Source organism: Nicotiana sylvestris, chromosome 7 (assembly GCF_000393655.2).
Source record: "Nicotiana sylvestris chromosome 7, ASM39365v2, whole genome shotgun sequence".
NCBI classification, from domain to species: Eukaryota; Viridiplantae; Streptophyta; class Magnoliopsida; order Solanales; family Solanaceae; genus Nicotiana; species Nicotiana sylvestris.
In genome coordinates this window covers 169,729,692-169,752,829 of record NC_091063.1, presented here as the reverse complement: position 1 = coordinate 169,752,829, position 23,138 = coordinate 169,729,692, and the positions used below count along the sequence as shown (strand labels likewise).

General features: G+C 37.1%; 1 protein-coding gene across 3 annotated transcripts; it reads right to left on the bottom strand.

The window, feature by feature from the left end:
* Nucleotides 1-334: 334 nt before the first annotated feature.
* Nucleotides 335-11,362, bottom strand: LOC104238536 (DNA glycosylase/AP lyase ROS1-like). 3 transcript variants are annotated; one of them, XM_009792922.2, is made up of 20 exons: nucleotides 11,186-11,354; nucleotides 10,080-10,740; nucleotides 7,772-9,391; nucleotides 7,300-7,692; nucleotides 6,530-6,620; nucleotides 5,067-6,420; nucleotides 4,864-4,943; nucleotides 4,694-4,778; nucleotides 4,514-4,605; nucleotides 4,380-4,448; nucleotides 4,055-4,091; nucleotides 3,889-3,971; nucleotides 2,980-3,444; nucleotides 2,792-2,828; nucleotides 2,636-2,693; nucleotides 2,223-2,362; nucleotides 2,074-2,139; nucleotides 1,873-1,987; nucleotides 1,750-1,788; nucleotides 335-786 (listed from the first exon to the last, which is right to left on the bottom strand). In XM_009792922.2, exons 2-20 carry the CDS (start codon nucleotides 10,525-10,527, stop codon nucleotides 668-670), a joined length of 5,391 nt encoding a protein of 1,796 aa, XP_009791224.1. In that variant the 5' UTR covers nucleotides 10,528-10,740; nucleotides 11,186-11,354; the 3' UTR covers nucleotides 335-667. The 3 variants fall into 3 exon arrangements, with proteins under 3 accessions (XP_009791224.1, XP_009791223.1, XP_070007151.1); XM_009792921.2 differs by having other exon boundaries at nucleotides 10,080-10,727; XM_070151050.1 differs by lacking the exons at nucleotides 335-786; nucleotides 1,750-1,788; nucleotides 1,873-1,987; ... (3 more) ...; nucleotides 2,792-2,828; nucleotides 2,980-3,444 and adding an exon at nucleotides 4,212-4,285 and having other exon boundaries at nucleotides 3,918-3,971; nucleotides 10,080-10,727; nucleotides 11,186-11,362.
* Between the last annotated feature and the right edge of the window lie 11,776 nt (nucleotides 11,363-23,138).

Here is a 23,138-nt window from a genome sequence, read left to right as displayed (position 1 = left end):
AATAGGGTATTAGTTTAAGCTAATCTTTACGAGGGTTCTGGTATCATGAATATATTGGTATGCTCTTTGCAAGTCCTGGTTTATATATTTACCTTTTAGTCTTAATTATGTTTAGTCGAAAATAGTGTACATTATAACATTGTTCCCTTGTTCAAGCTTTTACTACTTGATAAGATTTTGGTGCAGCTCCTGCCTATGAAAAAACAGGTTTTGTTTAGCTTGTGGGAAGCTTTCCCTTTACGAATTACCATCAGAATTAGTTTGCAAATTCGCCTCATGTTGGTGTTGCGGTGCCAAATCAGTTATTTTGTAATTTAGGAGCCAAGTGTATTGATTGGCATGGAAGAGAATCAATTTTTATTACTCTTTTCTATTCTTGAGGAGAAAATGAGACGTATAAAATCAACTGAATTTGAATTTCAGTTGGCTAAAGATACACTAGCCTGTTGAAGAATTTGATGATCGTCACTAATAGAAATGACCACCCTAAGTATCAGCTACAAGTAATCAATTATCATCTCATTTACTTATGCTACAATTTACTTACAAGTTAGACAATACCTATCTTTCTTTCCTAAGGTTTAAAACATCATGGTACTGATTACTGAATGTTGCTAGCTTGTTCAGCCTAGGTGGCTTCCTTGCTGATTCAGTAGGACACTGCTCCCTAGTTTTCATCTGGCTTTCCTTTAGTCCTACTCAATCTGCTGGCTGGAAAATGCAACCGTGCCATCAGTGGTCTTGGTGCTCGTGTCTTCTTGTCAAAACCCCTCACACAAACAAACCCTGTGAAATAAAGTACTTGATCACAAAGCAAATAAAGGGTGTTGCAGTAAAGGAATAACAGTTCTTCCTCTTAATGACCTGAATGATTACTATTCCTCAAAATTTTGTTTTTATTATTTGTCCTGAGAGTGTAGAAGGAAAGCATGAAACTTGCCAACATGCTTTTTGATGCTGAGCAAGTTGTAATACATTCTTTTGGATGCCAAAGGTATCTAATTGTGCCGTTTCTTATGTGGGAGTCATCATTCCGAAGAAGGATTGAATGATGATTATGGACTTAATAAAAAAGAAAAAGTTGATTGATGGAAACCTAACTGGTACACATTATGTGTAATTGTTGAGAGAATGGTTCAAAGTTCACTTTTCAGATTTTCATATGCACATCTATGTCTGTGTTTACTCTTATTACTGTATGTCACTCTTTTTTCAAGTGTATACATGTGTTCTGGCCCTGCTCCATAGTCAAAAGTAGAGGAGACAGGGCTGATTGGCTGAAGGGAATACATATTTTTCTATTCGAAAGATGGACTAGAACCAAGATAACATGTTCATAGATGATCTTAAAAAAGATAAGCTGTCTGCATTAATCGGTCATAAACAGATCGGATGAAGAAGCAAGTATTATCAACATATCTGCAAATAAGACTCTGTTTCAACTTTCTCTCGAATCATCATGTCAGATATCCTTGATGACTCACTCATACCAAATGGTAAACCTTGGGAGGTTCTACAATTATTTCTATATAAGTTGTATAAACTTGTTCTCCCAGATTATTTTTTTCCTAGTTTCAAGCTTTGTTCTGATGCTGAATGCTTATGCCCGTTTAACTTGATACAGAGTTTTTTTTGAACTTGAATATGGTATTAACATGCACACTTTTCGTTGATGTATTTAGTAGAAATGGATAAGAAGGTAAGACAAGCATTTGGACCTCTGTGGATTTAAGGTTTTCGACTACATACCTCTCCAAAAGCAATGTTGGATACTTTCTGTGGTTAGGCCTGATTAACAAAGAACATATTAATGTTATTTTACTCCCAAATCATTTTAAAAAATAAATGATCATCCTTTAGTTGTCTGTTTACCTTTAAATATTGTTGGTATAGAGGTTCCAAAGTAAACTGTTCGCCGTGGCAGATTCCATAGCCAATCTCGTGGGACGTCAATTGGGTTGAGGCTGGAGTCATGGTCCGCAAACACCTGAGAAATAAGAAAAATGCTATTAAATGGTAAAATGCTTATCTTTGACATGTTCGAGTGATGAGCTTAAAGTCGGCTGTATTCACCTCGTTAACTTGAAAGTATGTACCGTTGAGCGGAAAGCTTCCTCTCATTGCCGTTCGACACGGTATCTGTTAGAAAAGTATATATAGAGATGATTAGAATTCTCAGACCGCTTTCCCATGACAAGCATTATAGTTTGTTCTTTCTTTACCAGAATTGTTCCTCTCACTGTTTGAGAATGTGCTTCACGTAGGCTGTTGCATGCAAAACATGTTTCATCATCACATAGCCTACCAGCTTCTTGGGAGTTGCACTTTATTGCAGGTGGATGAATAGAATCTGCTGTTTCACCTGAGATGGAATTGGTACATGACGGAGAATAAGTTATTTTTGAAAGCCTGAGGAAGAGTTAACCTATTTCAACAAATTACCCTCTACCACTGTAACACAAGCTACTAATGAGATTGGAACCTGGACTTGCATAGTTAGCTATGTGCAATTGTTCCTTACAAACATGAGTTATCTAATTCATCAGTTTTAGGGTTAAAATAGCCGGAAGCGAATGCTTTGCCTTTAGTTCTTTCGAAACATCTCCTCCTGTGTATTACATTACATTAATCTTACCAGGTGTCCATATTGCCAGAAGATAGGGGCATGGATCATCTGGTTCTCTTTTGTCGAACTGCAACATGAAAAGATGCAATTATTGGGAGGATTAATTTCAATATCAGCTTACGTGCTGCTTATATATGAATATTAAACTGATGTAGTATCACTGACCCCTTCTAGGAGAGGATGAGAATCCGAAAGTTCATATCTGTGGATGGAGAAACAATTGATAGTAAGTGCAAACAAATTTAGAAGAACTGTATGAATAATAGGCTACCCTCCCATATTGGTTATCTATCAGAAGTTATTGCACATCTTTACTTTATTTTATGATGTAGATATCAGGAGCATGCACTTACACTTGATGTTCAGTTCTGAGCCGGCTTATATGCTTAAGTTTGGGCACGGGAATCGACGCAGCTTCTGGAGTTAAAGCGACCAAGGCTTTTGACATTTCTACCTGTTGAAGCTCCATATTGTTTTCCATAAATTTCTTCACATTTTGGGTGAACTCTGCCATATTCAATGTAATTGTAGGAATTTCATTAGGATCTTCAAAGTAAGCATCTTCAATGTCAACTTCGGGAGCATTTTGCTCTGGCTCAGGTGAGGCAGGCTCTTCTACAATGGGCTCTGGTGTTGCCGGCACTTCAATAATAGGTGCGGAGTTGATCAATTTGGAATGCTCTAATGGTGTTTGATCAGCCTGAGGTAAGGGCAGCGGCAGTTGGCTGAAGTTCTGGAATGGATTCTGGCCAGCTGCTTTGTTTTCTGTTGCACTCACAATGCTTTTCTCTTCTGGTGCTGGAAGGGCAAGCCTTGCGCTGAATGTGGAATGTGTCAAATACCATATGTGAAACACAATGCATTCAATCTTTAAACTAGTAAATTGCTAATCTAATTGTAAGGTATTACTGAATGTGCTGACCATAAGGGTATTGGCTTGAGTTTGGAAGTTGAGATGTGGCAGTTCTATCTTGTACCAGAAGAAATCAGTGAATATTAAAGTTTCTATTGAAGTTGCTTCATCACTGAGTGACTGACCAATTTGTCAAATGGTTCATTTTTGAGTTTAAGTGCTGGTGGATTAGCTTAAATGCAAAATTGTGTTGCCTAAGTAGATTCGTCAAATTTTGTTTCAGGGGCCACAATTCTGGAACTATGATTCTTTGGTTTAGGTGGAGAAAAGCTTGAGAAGAACTAATAAAGATGGACATACATGAGATAAATTAATTCTTGCAAGAAAGTATATAGACTAATAGGCAAACCTTGCAAAAGCACTTGCGAAGTGTCTACATTCTCCTCTCAATGGACATGCATTGCAGTTGGGTTTGCTTTTTGTACAGAAGACCTGACAAAGTAGCAAATGAACTTGATTTAAACTGTGATTGCACATATACACCAGTTTTAGGGGAGAGTAACGTATTGGCATACCTTTCCAAAAGTGATCATATGGTAATGCAACTCATATCTGTAATCAAGTAGGGTTTGACTCAGTAAATGCATCACTTGATTAGAGGAAAAAGTATTTTTCTATTTTAAGTATTATGCATGTATATAATTTATTATTCCCTTTGCACAAATCAACTACCTGAATCTACAAGTCTGTCACACACATCTCTGCACTTTCTTACATCAAAATCTTTTCTTCCACTATGCAGTATACTGTTATAATTGGATCATTTACATTTAATAACAAATTAGTGCTTGTTGCTCAGGCCTGGGAAAAATTGTTTTTCGAGAAAAGAATGTTACTTACAATGTTCTCTGATCGAGCTTGCAGAGACGTGGCCAGAGGTACTTTTGAATTGACTCCAGCACCGGGTACCTGTAGAAAAGGCAGAGTTAGACTATGTAGGCAATTTTGGAAAGTTTACGTAGAAAGATACTCACAGTTCCAGTAGATGCAACTGTAGCGACTCCGGCAGTGGCTGCAGGGGCACCCATCCCAGTCTAACAGCTATACGGCCAACGTTTGTGTCGACCTTGTTAAAGGACACGAAGGCATTAGTGGGAACACATGGCTATTTTTCATATTAATTACCTCTTCAAAAATTGGTTGAGAAATCTTACAGGGAAAGCAAGGTGGTGAAGTGTTAACAGTCGCACACACTCTACGCTCTTCAGGCCCAAGCCCCTGATGCTTAATAGATACTCTCTGAGACCATGCATGTGTATTTGTTTAGTCGGTGAATAATAGTTTGATAAACATTGAGAAATTATTTGCTCAATTGCAAGCTTACTTTGCTTTGTCTGGTGGAACGTCTCTCAGCCATTCAAGATCAATACTTCCATGTTCTCTAAAAATCCGATTAAGGAAATCCTGCAATTGTTCATTTCTTTTCATTGAGCAATTTCTTAGGATTTCGGGAATTACTGTAATAGATGAATGAAGGTGTTCAGATTTGAAAAGAATTAGGTTATTCATTGCAATTTTCATGTGTACCTTGATTCTCTCTGCTAGCATATTGTTCATTCCCCGTTCTCTGATGGTATGGGCTATCTCATTGACATCTGCACACCTCACTGCTTCCCAGTCCAGTGAATCCATTGTGTTTGCTGTCCTTTCTCTTTTCTTACCATTCTTCTGAGCCTGTAACCTTAAACTGTCCCAGTCAACATTCTGTTTCTCTTTTCCTGGGCATTCCTTTTTTGCTTTAGGATTGTCATTTGCTCTGTCTAATGTGCTATCCGCATGATGTTTTTTGTTGTTTGAGTTTGACTTCAAAGCTATGTGCTCAGACTTGCGTGAATCGACAACTACACTGACCTCCTCTCTGACATCTACAATGGCTTCTGAAAATGTTGGTGCTTCTGCTACTCGCTGCATATTGTAGTTGCTCTCTTCAATTTGAATTTGTAGCTCAAAGTTGGCTACTGGATCATCAATTGTTGCTATGTCCACCTTGTTTTCATGGTGATTACGTGAGATTTTAGCCTCACTCATCTCTTCATACAGTGCTTGATTTGTAGATTCTGCTGATAATTTACTTTGTTCAAGTGCACTGAGTTTCCTTGAGAGATCTGGAAGTTTTGCAGCTTCTTCCAAGTTGTCTTTGCACTTGGTTCCTTGTGTTCCTACATTAGGCATCAGACATGAGTCCAAATAGCTACGAGGACAGACATTTTCTAGTGAGCCTTTGTGATTCTCCTCATCCTTCTGGAAGTGTGAACAACATGCCACATGTAGTTGGCCATGTACATCTGTTTCTGGTAAGATATTTTCACTTTTCTGATCCTGGACTCCATGTGATTTCGAAGTTCCTGCCATCTGTAGTAACTTCAAAAATGATGTGGAGCCAGAAAAGTTGCTTGATTCAGTTCCTTCCAAAGTTTGAACAACCGGAAAGTTCACAGAATTTTGAGAAGAAAGTACAGAATTCTGAGAAGAGAGCAAATCGTCTGGTCCTATTTGATCCTCCAAAAAACTTGTTGCTGCATTAGCTGTAGCCGATCCATACATTGCTGATTCATGATGCACACATGAACTTTCTCTAGAAGAACCAGGTTGCTGCGATATGGAATTTTCAGTTGGACTAGTGCAGTTAGTGCTATTTTCACTTGATTCAATGCTCTTAACAACTGTTTTTTCACCATTTGACTCTGCACTGGAGATTCTCAAGAAATCCTGACCAAGAGTTGGTGGACTTGATTGATCATCGTGCCATCCAATTGTATCATCAGGCTCCAGGCCACTCACTTCAGGTTCTTCAATTATGATCCCTGTTCTCTCTGCATGCTTTTCAGTACCAGCTTTTGACTCAAGAGGGAACTGAGCAGCAAGCGACATGAATGCCGAGCTAAAAAGCAGATAAAATGCTTTATTGGAACTCAATATTTTAAATATCTTATGATGTACCAGAAAAGGGAGAAATTAAAAAAGAAACTGTGGTGTAAAGTCCAGCTTACCTAGAAAGGTGGTCTGAGACATTCTGCGTCAGGAAAACTCCAACTACAGAGTCTACAACAGATCCCTTCCAAGGAGAGAATCGCCTGTCTCCTGGCTCACCGAAAAATAGGAAATGGTCAATGACACCAAAGATGACAATGTTACATGTACATCTTGCTTGTTCCTGGTATGGCCTTTTGTGAAATAAAGTTTTCTAGAGGACAAAGGAAAAACAACAAGGTAACATGGAATCTCGTTTAAGGTTGATGGATTGGTGTGCAATCCTAGTGTTAAGCTGATCATGGCTTCTATTGGTATGACACGGGTTTAGTTGCAGGTTGTTTTGCATCAAAATTAAATCTATTATCTTAATAGTTTGCTGATATTATATGATTAATGTGTAGCGATCTAATACTTTTGCAGATGAAGATATAGGGACAGGCTTGCTTCTTCCATCATAATCCCCTTTCTCTTTACGGGACTGTACATGTGTATAGAAACGCGTCAGGCTGGATTTTAGGTTTCTTTCTTGACCTTGCAGGTGCATCTGTGTTTGTCAGGTTGGAATCCTTGGATTAACTTATTGCTAGTGCATCTTCATAATACAAGTTGGTTTCTAGTGATAGTTTGTGTTACTTCCAATCCATCTGCCCATCCTATTTAGACTAGCAATTTTTTTTTATTGTTGACTGCTTTTCTAGTCAAAGGAATCTAGCTGTGTGTGTGTGTGGGGGGGGGGGTATGTTTATTTGATAGCCACTATAAAGATGTGAAAGCTATGTACACTTACCTTGAACAAGACGCATCCGTGCGACGAATGAGTCTACTCGTCCATGAAACACTCCGCGTTCTTCTTCCCACCATTTTGCCTTATCTTCATCTGTACCATCAATGCCTTCACTATTTATATCTTGCAGCAGAAGCTTCCATACCCTAGTGGTCTCATCATCAAGGTCAACCTTGGGCCGCGGTTTTCGTCTTCTAATGAATGATCCTGCAAAAGGGACAATACTTCCATCTCTTCGATAAATAACAAGGGCATTTTCTGCTTGAAACTTATTCTGGTAGGTGATTTCCCCATATTGATATTGATCTTGGATGCTTTCTCTATTTAAATCAAGATACTGTAAGCGTTCGGCAATTTCGTCAACTGGGGACCTCCATGTTATAGCTGGTAGGAAACCTGCATCCAATTTTGAGCAATTAAGGTCCACATCTTATTTGATAGGTTATGCAAAAGTTAAGAATATAGCTCCAACTACCCCTTGCATTTGTTGTGAATTGTTGTTGAGCATATATATAGGATGCTGTGGAACTGACTAGGATGCTTCTCTTTGACCGCTTTTTTGTTTTCATTATTGCACAGGTGTCAGCAACTAGGGCTTCCATGCATGTATTAGGCTGATCTGAATATCTTTCTCCAAATTCAGATATCGATGCTTCTTTGGCAGGAGTTGTAGGAAAGTGTTTACAAATTTCAAGCAGTGATGCTAAGTCACGTACTTTACTTATGCTTTTTGATCTTTTTCTTCTTAACCCCTCTGCTTCTACAAATGCTGGTACACGTTCGGGATTCCGCATTCTATTATTAGCTTTGTCATTTGCAGACGTACTGGCTTGGGAAAGACCAATGTTGCACTGAGACAAAGACAGATAGTTAGTTTCACATGTAAAAGGCTTAGCATAAGATGTTGCTGTGGGATGGCCCTTTTCTGTTCTCTTTTTCTTGTAAATTGTAGGAAAATGCATCCCTTGTGTACTGTGAGCATAAGGCTCATTTGCTGGGAGGATTGCTTGATATGCCTGCATGGAGTTGAAGTAGGCTCCCATGACATTTGTGCTGTAAAGTTCTGCTTCATTAGTTCTAAAAGAATGTCGTCTTTTCAAGGCTCTTTCTGGTGTTTCCTGGATCAAGCATGCGCTGCTGCTGCAGTTGGAACCATTCGGACTCTTTGGTGTCATTTCTAAAATGCTTGCCTGTTTATCATGAGTTTCATCTGAGAAAATGATTTTACACTTTCCTCTGGAACATGCGATGTTATAAACTGTGCCTTCTGTCTTTCCTGTTATGACTTCAATATCCTTTCCAAGATGTACACTAGAACGGGATTGATTCTCATGAAAGTCCTCCACAGTTGAAGAGGGCCAGTGTGAAGAGCTTTCATCACTTAATCTGCTTTCTGAGTCAAAATTCAGTGGTCTCCTGCAGGATCTTCTTGGACGAGAAATATTTGGTGGATCAATTGTTTCATCTTCGGCAGGATTTGGTGCGGGCTTGTTAACTTTATTTCTTCTGACATACCTCCTCTTTGCTCTTTGGATTTCTCTGGAACTAGGAAGTTGGCTCTGGGGACAAGTCATACCGTCTACCTTGTCTGAGGGTGTGCCTGGAGGTTCCTCAACCTTGTTCCTTCGGATATATTTCCTCTTTTCTCCTGTTGTTTCCTTTGAACTATGCTGCTGGTTTTTTTTTGGTTTAGGAGTCCTTTTAGGCTGGCCTTCAATTACCACTTTAGGCCGGTGTTTCTTCCTTCTTCGTTTCTGCTGTGGTGTATTATTCTGTTCAGTATCCTGTTCGTCCGCCTTGTCAGGCTTGTGACTCCCCTGCACCTCTGATATGTTCAACACCAGCCCTGACTGCTCTTTCTTCTGTTGAGGATCATTTGCTTGTGCTCTCTTTAATGTATCTTCACATGTCTGCATGTGGCTTAGTAGTGGTGTCTTGTTAATATCTAGATTTAACTCATCAGATGCTCGGCCCCCTTTGTTCTTGCTCTGGTCTGGTGTTATTGGTTCAAACTGGACAGCATTGTTGCTTCTCAAGACTTCATCTGCTGGTGAATTCAGGTTAAAAGGGAATCTCGAGCAAATAGAGCTTCCATCTGCATGATGCACCTCTTTCATATTAGTTTATTGAGGAAATCTCAGAATTGGAACAACAGTTTTTAAAGATTCTTGTTGAGTATGCTAAGCCCTTCCAGGGTAGGGGTAGGATTGCATACATCGTACCCTCCCCAGACCTCACTTGTGGGATTATAGTGGGCAATTGTTGTTGTTGTTTAGTATGCTAAGCCATGAAAATATCTTTTGATGTTCGGCTGAATTAGTGTTCAACACAGTAGAACATAACACAACAATGTCGAAGCGGGTACCACATGTCTAAAAAACTTAACGGTTAAGAATATCAGGACAAATGAGAAATCACTTATTGAGTAGCACACTATAGAGAAAACACGTCACTGTTTGTTTCACCTCTGATTTTAGTGAAGGTACCTTTCTGTAGTCTGTTTTGGAACTTTATCAGGCATTTACTAGGATGTATAACTAAATGCTAGATAGCTTGTCCATGAGCAACCAAATTGCTCATAAAAAATTGTAAGTTATAGATGTCAGCTTGATTTACCTAAACCAGAACTGATCAATGATCTTATTCTATTTCATTCTCTATCCTTTTGCAGGTCTTAGTTATCCAAGGAATGTGATTTCCATTATTTGGAAGTTTCTCCAGGCATTATGCATTTCTATTATTATGTCCTAACGACGAGTGAATGAATACTTTAAATTCTTTACCTGCATTTTCAGTGGCGGATGTGGATCCAGCAGCATGTGCTAGTGCCAAGAGATGTCCGAAGGATACATTGCTCCATTTGTCTACATCATCAGTAGAGAAGTTATTATACATATTGTTGTCTCCATATATTTTGGATTTTGTGCCTGGTGCTGCTTCCCAAGTGTCAAAATACTCTGTTACTGAATTTGTCGAACCACGACATGCAGCCACGTGTCGACCTTCAGGTTCTTGCAAGAAACTCCTCAATTCTGGCTGGTTCACTTGGCTTAGACCTTGCCCTTGTGAAATTCTTTTCAACTCCAACCCATTTTCTTGAGCTAGCTGATTTTGTTGCCTATTCCCACATATTGGTGCCAAACTTGGTTTTGCTGGAGTTGTTGGAAACCATGAATTGGCAATCTGAAAATCTTCTGTTTGTGGAATTGAGCTTCTTTGCCTTCCCTCCATGCCGCAGCGACAGACTTGGTAAAAATCCAAATTTTCTGCCTTTATTTTACTTTATTTGGATAAAATGGTAGACAGTTTTTTTTGCAGGGATAACCTCAAAGTAGTCTCATAGAAAAGAAAAAAATAAGGAAAAAAAGGCAGGGCTTATACAAGGTATAATAATAACTGCTTCAGCCGGGGAACTGTTTTATGAAATCATCCTGCAAAACAAAACTGTATAAGACACAGAAATTAAAAATGAATTTGTAGGAAGAGAAACAGAATATCTGAAACTTTCCAAAAACATAATTTTTAAGACACCCTTAATTGAACCGAATAAGTTTTTTCAGCTCAGATCTCAAAAAGACGAGCCTATATATCTACTTATCCTGCCATGATGGAGACAGTGAATGGAGGATAAAAACAGAATGTAAATTCTTTAACTCACCAGAAATTTCATTTTCATTAATTTAAGATATAAATGAAAAAATTAGGTGTAATCAGTGAAAGATTGTAGCAATCTGACGGAAAAAACAAAATTTGCATAAAATCTTTGATCATTTTACCAAGAAATGCTGCTTATTTCTGCAACTTTCTTATCTAAAAATTAGAGAAAATTCACATTTAATTGGATAAGAAAAGTGGTTAAAATTTGGGAGCTTGGTAAATTTTTACTGACCTGAGGAAATGGAATACCGCCGGAGATCTCACAGAGGCAGTGGACGGCAAAGAGAAACTGAAACTGAGTATTCCATAAAGGAGAGGGAGAAAGTAGGAAAGAAGCCAAAACAGAAATACCAGTGCTTTAATTCCGAGACTGAGATAAAGCTCTTTGAGAAACTGGTAACTTCTTTTCCCGGTAAACTATTAAAAATCCATTGTTTTATTCTCTGTATTTTATTGTATGTGTAAGCCAATATATAGTGTGAAGAAATTTTTACTCACACGTGATATTTACATCAAACTATACATACTATTTTACATAATTGAAATGTGTAAGACACATGTAATTTGACTCGGTGACAGGAATGTACGTAAAAAGGTACGTAAATTGACGTGAAAGAGACATGCAATTCCACGCCTTCATGTCGTGGAGTCAGTCATTGATGTTTGCATTAAGATAAGTTGCTTGCATTATCCCTTAAAATGTGTTTTTTCTATTATGCGTAAATGCAAAATACTTCGTGTATTGGAATACCTTTTTTTCGATAAACATATACATAAAAAGCACATATTATATATTTCTTGTTTAAAGAACAGGTGTAATTAAATTTTTTCGCATGCAACATACGTACTTTTATTTTATTTAGGTAGAAACATTAGCCGGGGTGTAAGTAATTCTGCAGTCAAACAGCTAACGCGGCGTGTGAAGCGGCCAAAGAAGACTCGATTCACTTGGGAACCTTTGACGCCGTTAGGGTTTCTGGTAAGTTACAGAATTTTCGGTCCTCATAGTATTAAAAAAATTCCCTAGTTTGCATGAGTTCTCGTCGTTATGGCATCGTTATGACGCCGTTAGTGGTCCCCTTTCAATAGTACAATGTACACTTTTCTAATTAAATCGAGGTTAGGTTGGTAATTTCCATGCTGCATTCGGTGCTTGAGGTTTTATGGATATGATCAGAATGTAGTGGGGTTGTTGTGGAAGGGCAACCGATTCCTTTGGTCCTTATGATGTACAAGATTCGATGATAGTTTTGGCGGTTAATTTCGTGGGTCCTCCATTCAAAAATTAGTTGATTCAGTTCGTTAGTACGATTACTATTGTTGTTGTCGTTATTGGGCGTTGACGATTGCATCTATCTTTTTGTCAACTCTCTTTATTTTATTTTAAATAAATTTATATTGTTTAGGTGATCGTGATAATAATATTTTATTTTTATTTTGAAAATCTTTACTATTTAGTTTTATCTTTTATTTTGATGTTTAATTAAATGCAAAATTTATATTATTAATTTAACACATTATATATATTAGAGAGGAAAAAAAATTAGAATAGTGCCTAAGAACATTTTTGGAGAGCATTTAGTTACTTTTTGGAAAAACTGTATCTTTGAGCTTATTATTTCTTGAGAATTTTTGCTTTTTCAGAAAATAACTCTTTATCTTAAAAATAATTTTATTTAGGTTCTGAAAATCTGAAAAAAGACTTCTAATCCTAGGCGGAGCAGACTATAAAATCCTTTATGTCTTGATACGTTATGGAGAAATCTGTTTCCCTTTTTCTTTCTTTTGAATTTTTGTGACGACCTAATCGGTCGTTTTGAGCTCTAGCGTGTCGTTTGGTGATTTGAGGCCTTGAGTAGCTTCACTTCATGTATTATGACCTGTATGTATGGTCAAAATTGAATTTCGGGAAGTTTGAAGTTGATTTGGATGGAAAATTCTCAATTCGAAAGCTTTAAGTTGGAAGAGTTGACTAAGGTTTGACTTTTGAGTAAACAATCCTGGAATCGTGATTTGAAGGTTTCAAAAGATTCGTATGACGATTTCGGACTTGGGCGTATGTTCGGGTTGAGTATCGGGTCGCCTAAGAGCATTTCGACGCTTATTGTGGAAAGATGGCATTTTAAAAGTTTTAGAAATTCAAGTTTGACTTGAAGTGGACTTTGGTGTTATCGATGTCCGTTTGTTATTTCAAGCCTTGGAATAGGTTCGTATTGTAATTTATGATTTATACGTAAAATTTGCATCATTCTGGGATGTTTAAGTATAATTCAGATGTGTTCGGCAAAGTTGGAAGAAAGGTTTTGGTTGTCGATTTGTAATTTTGATGTTTGACGTGATTTGAAGCTTTGACTAAGTTTGTATCATATTTTAGGATGTGTTGGTATGGCTGGTACGGGTCCTGGGGGCTTCGGGTGCGAATCAGATTGATAATTTAACTTATGGAATTTCTGTGGAGTTCAATTTTGGTGCAACCATACCTGCGAGAAATTGGCTGCAGGTGCGGCGTCGCGAAAGCGATCACAAGGTTGTAGAAGCGGTCCTGAGTTGAGATAGGTAGTTGCGCAGGTGCGAGGGAATATCCGCACCTCTGAGCTCGCTGTTGGTTGCATAAGAGGAATAGATGAAGGGGAGGAATTTTCGCAGAAGCGGAGGAATGAATGCAGGTGCAGAGACTTGTCCACAAATGCAAAAGGAGAGAGGCCTTAAAGGAATCACAGAAGCTAAATTTTGGCTGCACCTGTGGGGCCGCAGAAGCGGTTAAGTGAACTGCAGGTGTGAGATGTCTGGGCAGAAGCATTTAAACAAGGGTTTGGAGATTTCTCTCATTTTTGGACATTAGAAGCTTGGTAGTTCACCGTTGGCTTGCCTAATAGCGAAGTTGGACGCCATCACAGCCTATAGTAGATTTTGGGTCGTGACAATTTTAGTTTTGTTTCTCCTTTGTATTATTGGCTTGCAATTTGAGCATTTTTTTATTCTATTCTATTTTATTTTTTATTTATAGAAAACATGCTATAAAAGATTTGGAACTATTTACGTGAGTTGACTTATAATGAACAACGTTGTGAGTCTTTTATATAAATATTTTATAAAAGAAGATTATATTATGATGATATTATGATTATTGTTGTTGTTGTCCGACAGTTGAGATTTGAGAGCTGAAAGGTATAAAATTGCTAGAACTTTGTTCAATTATGAATAGGAAAAAGCAATGGATAAGTGAATAGGCACATGTGACTTGTTAACAAACGATTATTTTAATTTTATCATCTCCAACTTTACCTATATAGTAGTTGACTCCTGAATTGTTGGCACTGACGATCTTCCACGGTTGTATTCGAGAACGATACACTTGTCTGTCGTTGATTGTATAAGGGGTTTCAATAGATAATTTTGAACTACTTTAATTATTATTTTATGTTTTGAATCCGACCAATAAGAATGTGGTGGTATGATAAGTAATTCTTCCTTCTTAAGTAGAGGTCTTGAATTTAATCCTTGGGTATGAGTCGTCTTTGTTAGGAAGTGCTTTACTTTCAAATGTGGAGCTTTTCAGTGCGAATTCAGACTTAATCGGGCTTCAATGCAGATACTAGACACTAAGTGTGAGACCCAAAAAAAAAGTTTTGATTTGAATGTATAGATTCATTTAATATGGTATTAGAGTAGAGAAAGGTCTTGAGTTCCAGACTAATGTCACTTATATCCAAAATGAGCTTTTACTTATTTAGCTCATAAAAAAGAATCAAGTCTTAGTGTACGAGTGTGCCTTAAATTTATAATTATGTAATTAAATGTATAATTTTTCTAACAACTTAAATGTTTTGATGAAAATAATTATATAATTTAGTTATAACGTTAGAGTTAACAAGAATTTTTTTATTTGAGTCTTATTGTCACTCTGAAATAAAAAAAATAGTATATGTTATGTGTTTGATTCATGAATAAGAATTAGAGTAACGTAAAGAGATGCATATAGTATAATATAATTAATTTAATATACTTTTACTTAATTATTTTAAATGATTGATTGTACGGACTTATTCCTTTTATTGGTACTTGGTAGTGAGTTGACGTTATGAAATCATCTTGACTTCTAAACCGAGTCATGTTTTTTTGCTTAGATGGCGGATAAAGAGAGGATTTAGAAACCGTAGTAAATTGGTTTGGAAAACCATTTGTGTTTGATCCTCGAATGATATGTGGTCAAAACAATTGCTTGAAATTTAAGTTTTGCAGTATAATTTAATCCGACGAGTAAAAGATTTGTTAGGGATACGTATATAAGAGTAATTTTAAAAATAAATTAATTTCTTTTTGATTATATAAATGAACACTTATTTTTTACCACAATAAAAAAGTAAATTAGTCACTTATTGTGAATCGAATGGACTAAAAAATTTTCTATTAACACATAAATTCGTGCAACACAGGCTAAATTGCATACACACTCAAAATGAGCTTGACATGGAAGGTACAAGTTAAGGAAACAAAGATTAAGAACCTGTTTGGCCATAGATTTTGTCAAAATAAATTTGGGTTTTATTTGGTAAACACATGTTTGGCCATAGATTTGCTTACATTTTGGCAAAATTCAAAAACCAGCTCAATAGCTAGTTTTGGGACAAAATATCACTATTACTACGCTAGCGTTTGACCATAGATTCCAAATTTATTTTGAAAAATTTGATTTGAAAATGAAAATGTGTTTGGATATATGTTTTCAAAACATATTTCCCAACTTATTTTGGAAAAACATGTATATAATTCCCAAGTTTTGGGATTTTGGCCCAAAAATCAATAATTGGGGTGATTTTAGGATTTGTGATTTTGCCAAGCCAGATTTACAACTGGTCATTCAAAAATAGCCCAATTTCAAAAGTAATCAAAATTTAGCCATTTTCATGTAAAGATAAATCTGAGCGAAAATACTGTTCAAAACCCGGAAAATATGCCAGTATATTATACTGGAGGTCCAGCATAAGTATGCTTGAACTCCAGCATATTATACTGGAGTTCTAGGATAAGTATGCTGGAACTCCAGTATAATGTGATGGAGTTCCAGCATAAGTACACTAGAACTCTAGCATAATATACTGGAGTTCCAACAACTATAATTGTCCAGTATACTATACTGGAGTTTGGAGCACCAGTGCTCCAGTCTCCAGTATATTATACTGGAGTCAGCAAGGTATACCGATCCAGCATAATATGCTGGAGTTCATACACAGGTGCACCGAACTCCAGTATATTATGCTGGATCGGTCTCTATTGCAGCAAAATAGTGGCTATTTTTCATTGACTTCCTCAACGCTGACTATTTTTGAATGACCAGTCCGAAAACTGGCTATACCCTGTGGCCAAACATGAGTTTTGAAAATAAATCCCAAATTTATTTTGGCAAAATTCATGACCAAACGGGTCCGACATTTTTTAAAAAAATTGCCCCAAACTTTAATATTTTATAAAAGAGCTCACTATTTATTATTTTGTAACAATGTTGCTTCGTCCTCTCGGTCATCTGATAGTGTATCTTGTAGTTCATTATAAAAATGATAATTTATTAAGGGTAGTTTAGTCACACTAACTATTTTTGTTTAGATTTTAGTATTTTCTTAATAGGTGTGTCCAAAGCAAATTAGTCACTTATTGTGGACTGGATGAAGTAATATTTTGATTTGACTTAGAGGGTATTTGGCTAAGCTTATAAGCTGGTCAAACTGGCTTATAAGCACTTTTTGGCTTATCTACACGTTTGGTAAAATTAAAAGTACTTATAAGCCAAAAATAAGCCAAAAACCATAAGTTGGTCTTCCCCAACTTATCAAATTTCAGCTTATAAGCACTTTAAATTTAACCAAAATATTTACTATTTTATCCCTAAAATACTTTTTTTTTTAAAACAAAACTCTTTGTATACCCAGTTCTTCAGCTACTTATTGTTAATTTCAGCACTTTTATCCCAACACGTAACTACTTGTTTTTTAAATTAGCTTCAACACTTAAAAGTGCTTTTCCGCACCTAATGCTTATCAGATATTCTAAATCAGCTAGGCCAAACGGGCTCTTAGTTGCTTTTCACGCTTAAGAAAGATTCTTCTCAAACTACATAACATTTAATTCTTTTTAGTAATTAATAATGTCTAGGTCAATTTATGTGCACATTAATTATTTTATCAAACACTTACTATCTTCTATTAATACAAATATCGAATAACTCTATTCGCAACTATCATTTCCATGAAAGTCGAAGACTCCCTTAAAGATGGCGAGGAATTATACTTATAAATTGCAAGTGCTATATTTATTTCAAAATTCAAACTTACAAATTGAAAGGTTTACATTTAACAACAAGTAAATTAACGAAAAAGAGTAAATTCAAAGGTTTTGCATTACCTTAGTAAGTTCTTTATAATCAATATGAACTGATTGACCTTCTTCTGTAGTGTTAAATTCATATGGGTTACCATGTGTTATTGAAGCACTACCTCTTTTTTTATTTCCGTGATTAGTAACTCTTATTTGTGGCTTGAATTATTTCCTTGTATTTTTAGGAAACCCATAGTCCCTATAGGTTTAGAAAAACCCATTGTCCTAATAGATTTGAGAAAGAAAAACCTATAGTCCTTGTCAAATTGGGAAACCTTTCTCATATATGTTTGGGACCTTTTGGGATCTATATATAGGGGTTGTAGTTGGGGATTCTAGAGATTGTATGGTGTTTTTCTTCTCATTCATAGTGGAAAACTCTCTCTTATTTTGCCCCGAGGATTAGACTTAGCCGAACCTCGTTAAATCCTTGTGTTGATTTCTCTTCTCTATTTGCTTTGTGTGAGATTGTGTGCTAGTTAACGCACGATATTCCGCAATAATTGGTATCAGAGCAAGGTTCGAGTTTCTACACATAATTTAGGGTTAAGATGTCTTCATCATCTTCAACAAAGCACGAAGCAGAGAAATTTGACGGAGGTTCTAGTTTCAGTCTATGAAAGATTAGGATGAAATCGTCCCTGGTGTTACAAGGATTATGGAAAACAATTGATGAGGATTTTCCTGAAGATATGAAAAAGACAAAGAAGGAAGACCTGAAGGAGAGGGCTTTGAGTGCGATCTTTATGAGCGTTACAGATAGCGTTCTTTGGGAAATTGCTGAAGAAACTTCTGCAGCAACGACATGGAAGAAGCTGGAAGATCTGTATTCTAAGAAATCGCTGACAAACCGCCTCTACTTGAAAAAGAGGTTATACAATCTCTGTATGAACGAAGATACACCTGTTAAAACTCAAAATTGATGAGTTTAATTCAATTATAATGGACCTAAAGAATGTGGATATCAAAATTGAGAGTGAGGATCAAGCCTTGATTGTGTTATGTTCTTTACCACAGTCTTATGATACTTTTGCCGATACATTGCTATATGGGAAAGATAGCATTTCACTAGAAGATGTTAGTAATGCACTAAAATCTAAAGAGTTGAAAAAGAGCTTTCCAGACAACAGAATTGAGGGCGAGGGTCTTGTGATTAGAGGAAGAACACAACAAAAGAACTTTAACAGGAAAAAGTCAACCGCAAGATCAAAGCCTAGAGCAAGGAAGCAAAACTGTTATGAGTGTGGGGAGCAAGGTCACTACAAGAGAGATTGTCCTAAGCTGAAGGAGAAAAGAGGGAAGCAGAAAATAGATAATTCGGCAAATATTATTGACACTGGTAATAATTTTGATGATAGTGATTATGTAGGGGAAGTTTGTGCTGTGAATTCTAGTCATAGGCAAAATTCTTGGGTTCTTGATTTTGGTGCTACTTTCCATATGTGTCCACACAAGAATTGGTTTGCAACTTACAAATAAATAAGTGGGACTGTCTATATGGGAGATGATAATCCATTACCAGTAGAGGGGGTTGGTAACATCAAATTGAGAATGTTCGATGGAATTATCAGAAATATTGAGTGTTGGCATGTTCCTCGGATAAAGAGAAATTTGATTTCACTTTTGACTTTGGATGATTAAGGGTATAAATTTCACTCCGAGAATGGAATACTTAAAGTGTGTAAAGGCTCCATGGTACTCATGAAGGGTAAACTACATTCTAAATTGTATCATCTTCAGGCCAGTGTAGTTGAAGGGGAAGCTGTTGTAGCTTCTGGGAAAAGTGATCTGAATCAGTCTCAGTTGTGGCACTTGCGACTTGGCCATATGAATGATAATGAATTGTCTTTGTTGAGTAAGCAAAATTTGCTGAATAGGTACAAAAATCAAGTTTTGAATTTTTGTGAGCATTGTGTGTTTGGTAAATAGACAAGGGTAAAGTTCATCAAGAAGGTCGAGCACAAGACCAGAGACAAGTTAGATTATATACACTCTGACTTGTGGGGTCCAAACAGAGTTCCCTCCAAGAGTGGTGCCAGGTATTTTATGACTTTGATTGATGATTACTCAAGGATGGTGTGGGTGTATTTTCTGAAAACAAAAGATGATGCATTTTAAACCTTTGTTAAATGGAAGACGATGGTTGAGAGGCAGACGGAAATAAAAGTTAAGCGTCTTCGAACTGACAATGGGTTGGAATTTTGCAATTCTGAGTTCTATAATTTCTGCAGCATGGAGGGTATAGTGAGACACCGCACTTGTGTCGGAACACCACAATAAAATGGCATTGCAGAACGTATGAATAGAACGCTTTGTGATAGGGCACGAAACATGCTTTCACACTCATGTGTTAGCAAAGATTTTTGGGCTGAAGCAATCAATACAGCTTGTTATTTGGTCAATAGATCTCCATCCACAACTATTAAGTTCAAAACTCCTTTTGAGGTATGGTTCGGTTCGCCTGCTGATTATTCAAATTTAAGGATATTTGGTTGTCCTGCTTATGCTCATGTGAGAGATGGAAAAATTGAGCCGAGGGCAAAGAAGTGTATATTTCTAGGGTATGCAACTGGAGTGAAAGGCTATAAGTTGTGGTGCATAGATCAAAAGACTCCAGGGCTAATTATCAGTAGGGATGTAACATTCAATGAATCTGCCTCACTGGACAGTCAGAGGGAGAAGGCAACAACAGAAACAGATCGTGATGTCAGTGACCGCATAGAGCTAGAAATTGAATCTCCACTAGCTCAGCCCAGTAGTTCTAAAGTAGAGGAAGTGCAAAATATTGATCAAGACGATAATGTTGATGCACCTGTGCAACAACCCTATAGCATTGCAACAGGCAGAGAGAAGAGAGTGATCAATCCACCACAAAGGTTTGCAAACGTAGCTGATGGTAATTTTCTTGGATATGCTAATTTTGTGGAGTTCGCTTTGTCTGTTGCAGAGACCATTGATGTGCTTGAGCCTAATAGCTATAAAGAAGCTATTTCTAGTCCAAAAGAAAATCAGTGGGTTGTTGCTATGAGTGAAGAGATTGAGTCTCTTCATAAGAATCAGACATGAAAACTTGTTCCATTGCCAAAAGGACAGAAGGTACTAGGCCGCAAATGGATTTTCAAAATAAAAGAGGGCAATCCAGGGGTTGAGGCATCAAGGTACAAGGCAAGAATAGTAGCTAAAGGTTTTTCACAGAGGGAGGGGATAGATTACAATGAAGTGTTCTCTTCAGTGGTAAAGCATAGCTCTATCAGGGTCTTACTAGCTTTGGTGGCTCTTCATGACTTAGAACTAGAGCAGTTAGATGTGAAAACTGCATTTTTGCATGGTGAGTTGGATGAGTAGATTTATATAAGTCAACCCGAGGAATTCATTACTCAAGATAAGAAAAATCATGTTTACTTGATTAAGAAATCTTTATATGGTCTGAAACAATCGCCTAGGCAGTGGTATAAATGATTTGATACATTCATGATTCAAAATGCATTTTCTCGAAGTGTATATGATAGTTGTATGTATTACAAAAAGCTTGAAGACGGTTCTAGTGCATATTTGTTGCTATATGTGGATGACATGCTTATTGCTGCTAAAAGCATGTCATATATTACCCGATTGAAGAAGCAACTAGGTGAGGAGTTTGAGAAGAAGGATTTAGGTGCTGCAAAGAAGATATTGGGGATGGATATTACTCGAGATAGAAGGGATAGAAAGCTGATGTTGTCCCAACGGTCCTATATTGAGAAGGTCCTCAAGAGATTTAATATGATAAGTGCTAAATCTGTGTCCATTCCTTTTGCTTCCCATTTCAAGTTGTCTACATACGTGCCACCAAAAACAGACGAGGATATGGAATAGATGTCTAGTATTCTATATTCGAGTGTTGTAGGTAGCATTATGTATGCTATGGTTTGCACTCGCTCTGACATTTCACATGCCGTTAGTGTTGTGAGTAGATACATGGTGTGTCCTGGTAAAGAACATTGGTAGGCGGTGAAGTGGATCTTGAGATACTTGAAGGGTACTGCAGATGTAGGCTTGACTTTTTACAAAAACAAGTTGAGTGAATCCTTAGTTGGCTATGTCGATTCATATTATGCAGGGGACTTGGATAAGAGAAGATCTCTGACAGGCTGTGTTTTTACTCTTTTTGGTAGTGTCATCAGTTGGAAGGCGACTTTGCAGTATATCGTTGCTTTGTCTACCACAGAAGCTGAGTATATGGCAATTACGGAAGCAGTTAAAGAGGCTATTTGTCTACAAGGCTTGGTAGAAGAAGACACAAGTTTTTTGTGACAGTCAAAATGCCATTCATCTTACTAAGAATCAGATGTTTCGTGAGCGGACAAAGCATATTGAAGTCAGACATCACTTTATTCGAGACATTTTATCAAAGGGGATTGTTAAAGTGGAGAAAGTGTCTACGCATGATAATCCAGCTGATATGATGACCAAGGCAGTCCCGGCCAACAAGTTTAGGCATTTCCTAGACTTGATTGGTGTGTGCAATACTCAATAGAGCCCTTGCGAGGGCTGAGGGCAAGGTAGAGAGACGTTGTTCCTGTTGATGAAGAGAATTCAAGCCAAGGGGAAGATTTGTTATTTGTGGCTTAAATTATTTCCTTGTATTTTTAGGAAACCCATAGTCCCTATAGTTTTAGGAAAACCCATTGTCCTAATAGATTTGAGAAATGAAAACCTATAGTCCTTGTCAAATTGGGAAACCTTTCTCATATATGTTTGAGACCTTTTAGGATCTATATATAGGGGTTGTAGTTGGGAATTCTAGAAATTGTATGGTGTTTTTCTTCTCATTCATCGTGGAAAACTCTCTCTTATTTTGCCCCGAGGATTAGGCTTAGCCGAACCTCGTTAAATCCTTGTGTTGATTTTTCTTCTCTAGTTGTTTTGTGTGAGATTGTGTGCTAGTTAACCCACGATATTCTGCAATAGTAACCTTATTACAAACTCTTTTTGCCACATTACACATATTGTGAAAATTTAACTACTAGCAAAAATTAAATATGCAAATAAAATAGTAAATAAGAGAAAGAGTTGGAGGGAGTGCACCGAATTCGGCAATAAATTGAACACTTGATGATTTCGCAACTCCAATATTATCACGGAGAAATGTCAATTGTTCAAACTTCAAATATTAAATAATACGATAAATGAAATTCCAAAAAAATGAGGACCAAATACTTAATTGCACTGTAGGTGAAGAATGAGAGAATGATAATTGAGAATATAAGTTTGAGAAATGAGAGATGAGTGAAGAAATGAAGAAGAGGGGGAGGGGTGTATTTTTAGTTTTTCAAAGGGCTAATTAGGTAATTACAAAAAGTTTTTTTTTAAAAAAATCCCAAAAATAGGCTATTTGTGCAAATCTGCAGTTGGGCAACGGCTCCATGTCACGACCCCAAATACCGATCATGATGGCGCCTATCACATTACTAGGAGAGCCGGACCAACTATCAAACCACAACCCATTTTCATTGTTAATAAATCATTTGCTAACACAGTTAAATTACTAGTTATCATAATAAGTGTGTAAATCAACAAGTTAGATATGCGGAAGTCAACAAGACATAAAAACTACACAGCCCACATTGATCTGGTGTTACAATTCTAGAGCCTCTAATACAAGTCTGAACAACCTACTACATAGGTAGTCTAGGAATGCAGAAAAGTAATAAGATAGAAGGGAGAAATCAGGGCTGCGGACGCCATGCAACTACCTCGAAATCCCTGGCAAATGCTGAACGACCGAAAAGCTCTCACTCGGCCTCTGGGGCACCTGGATATGCACGCAAGGT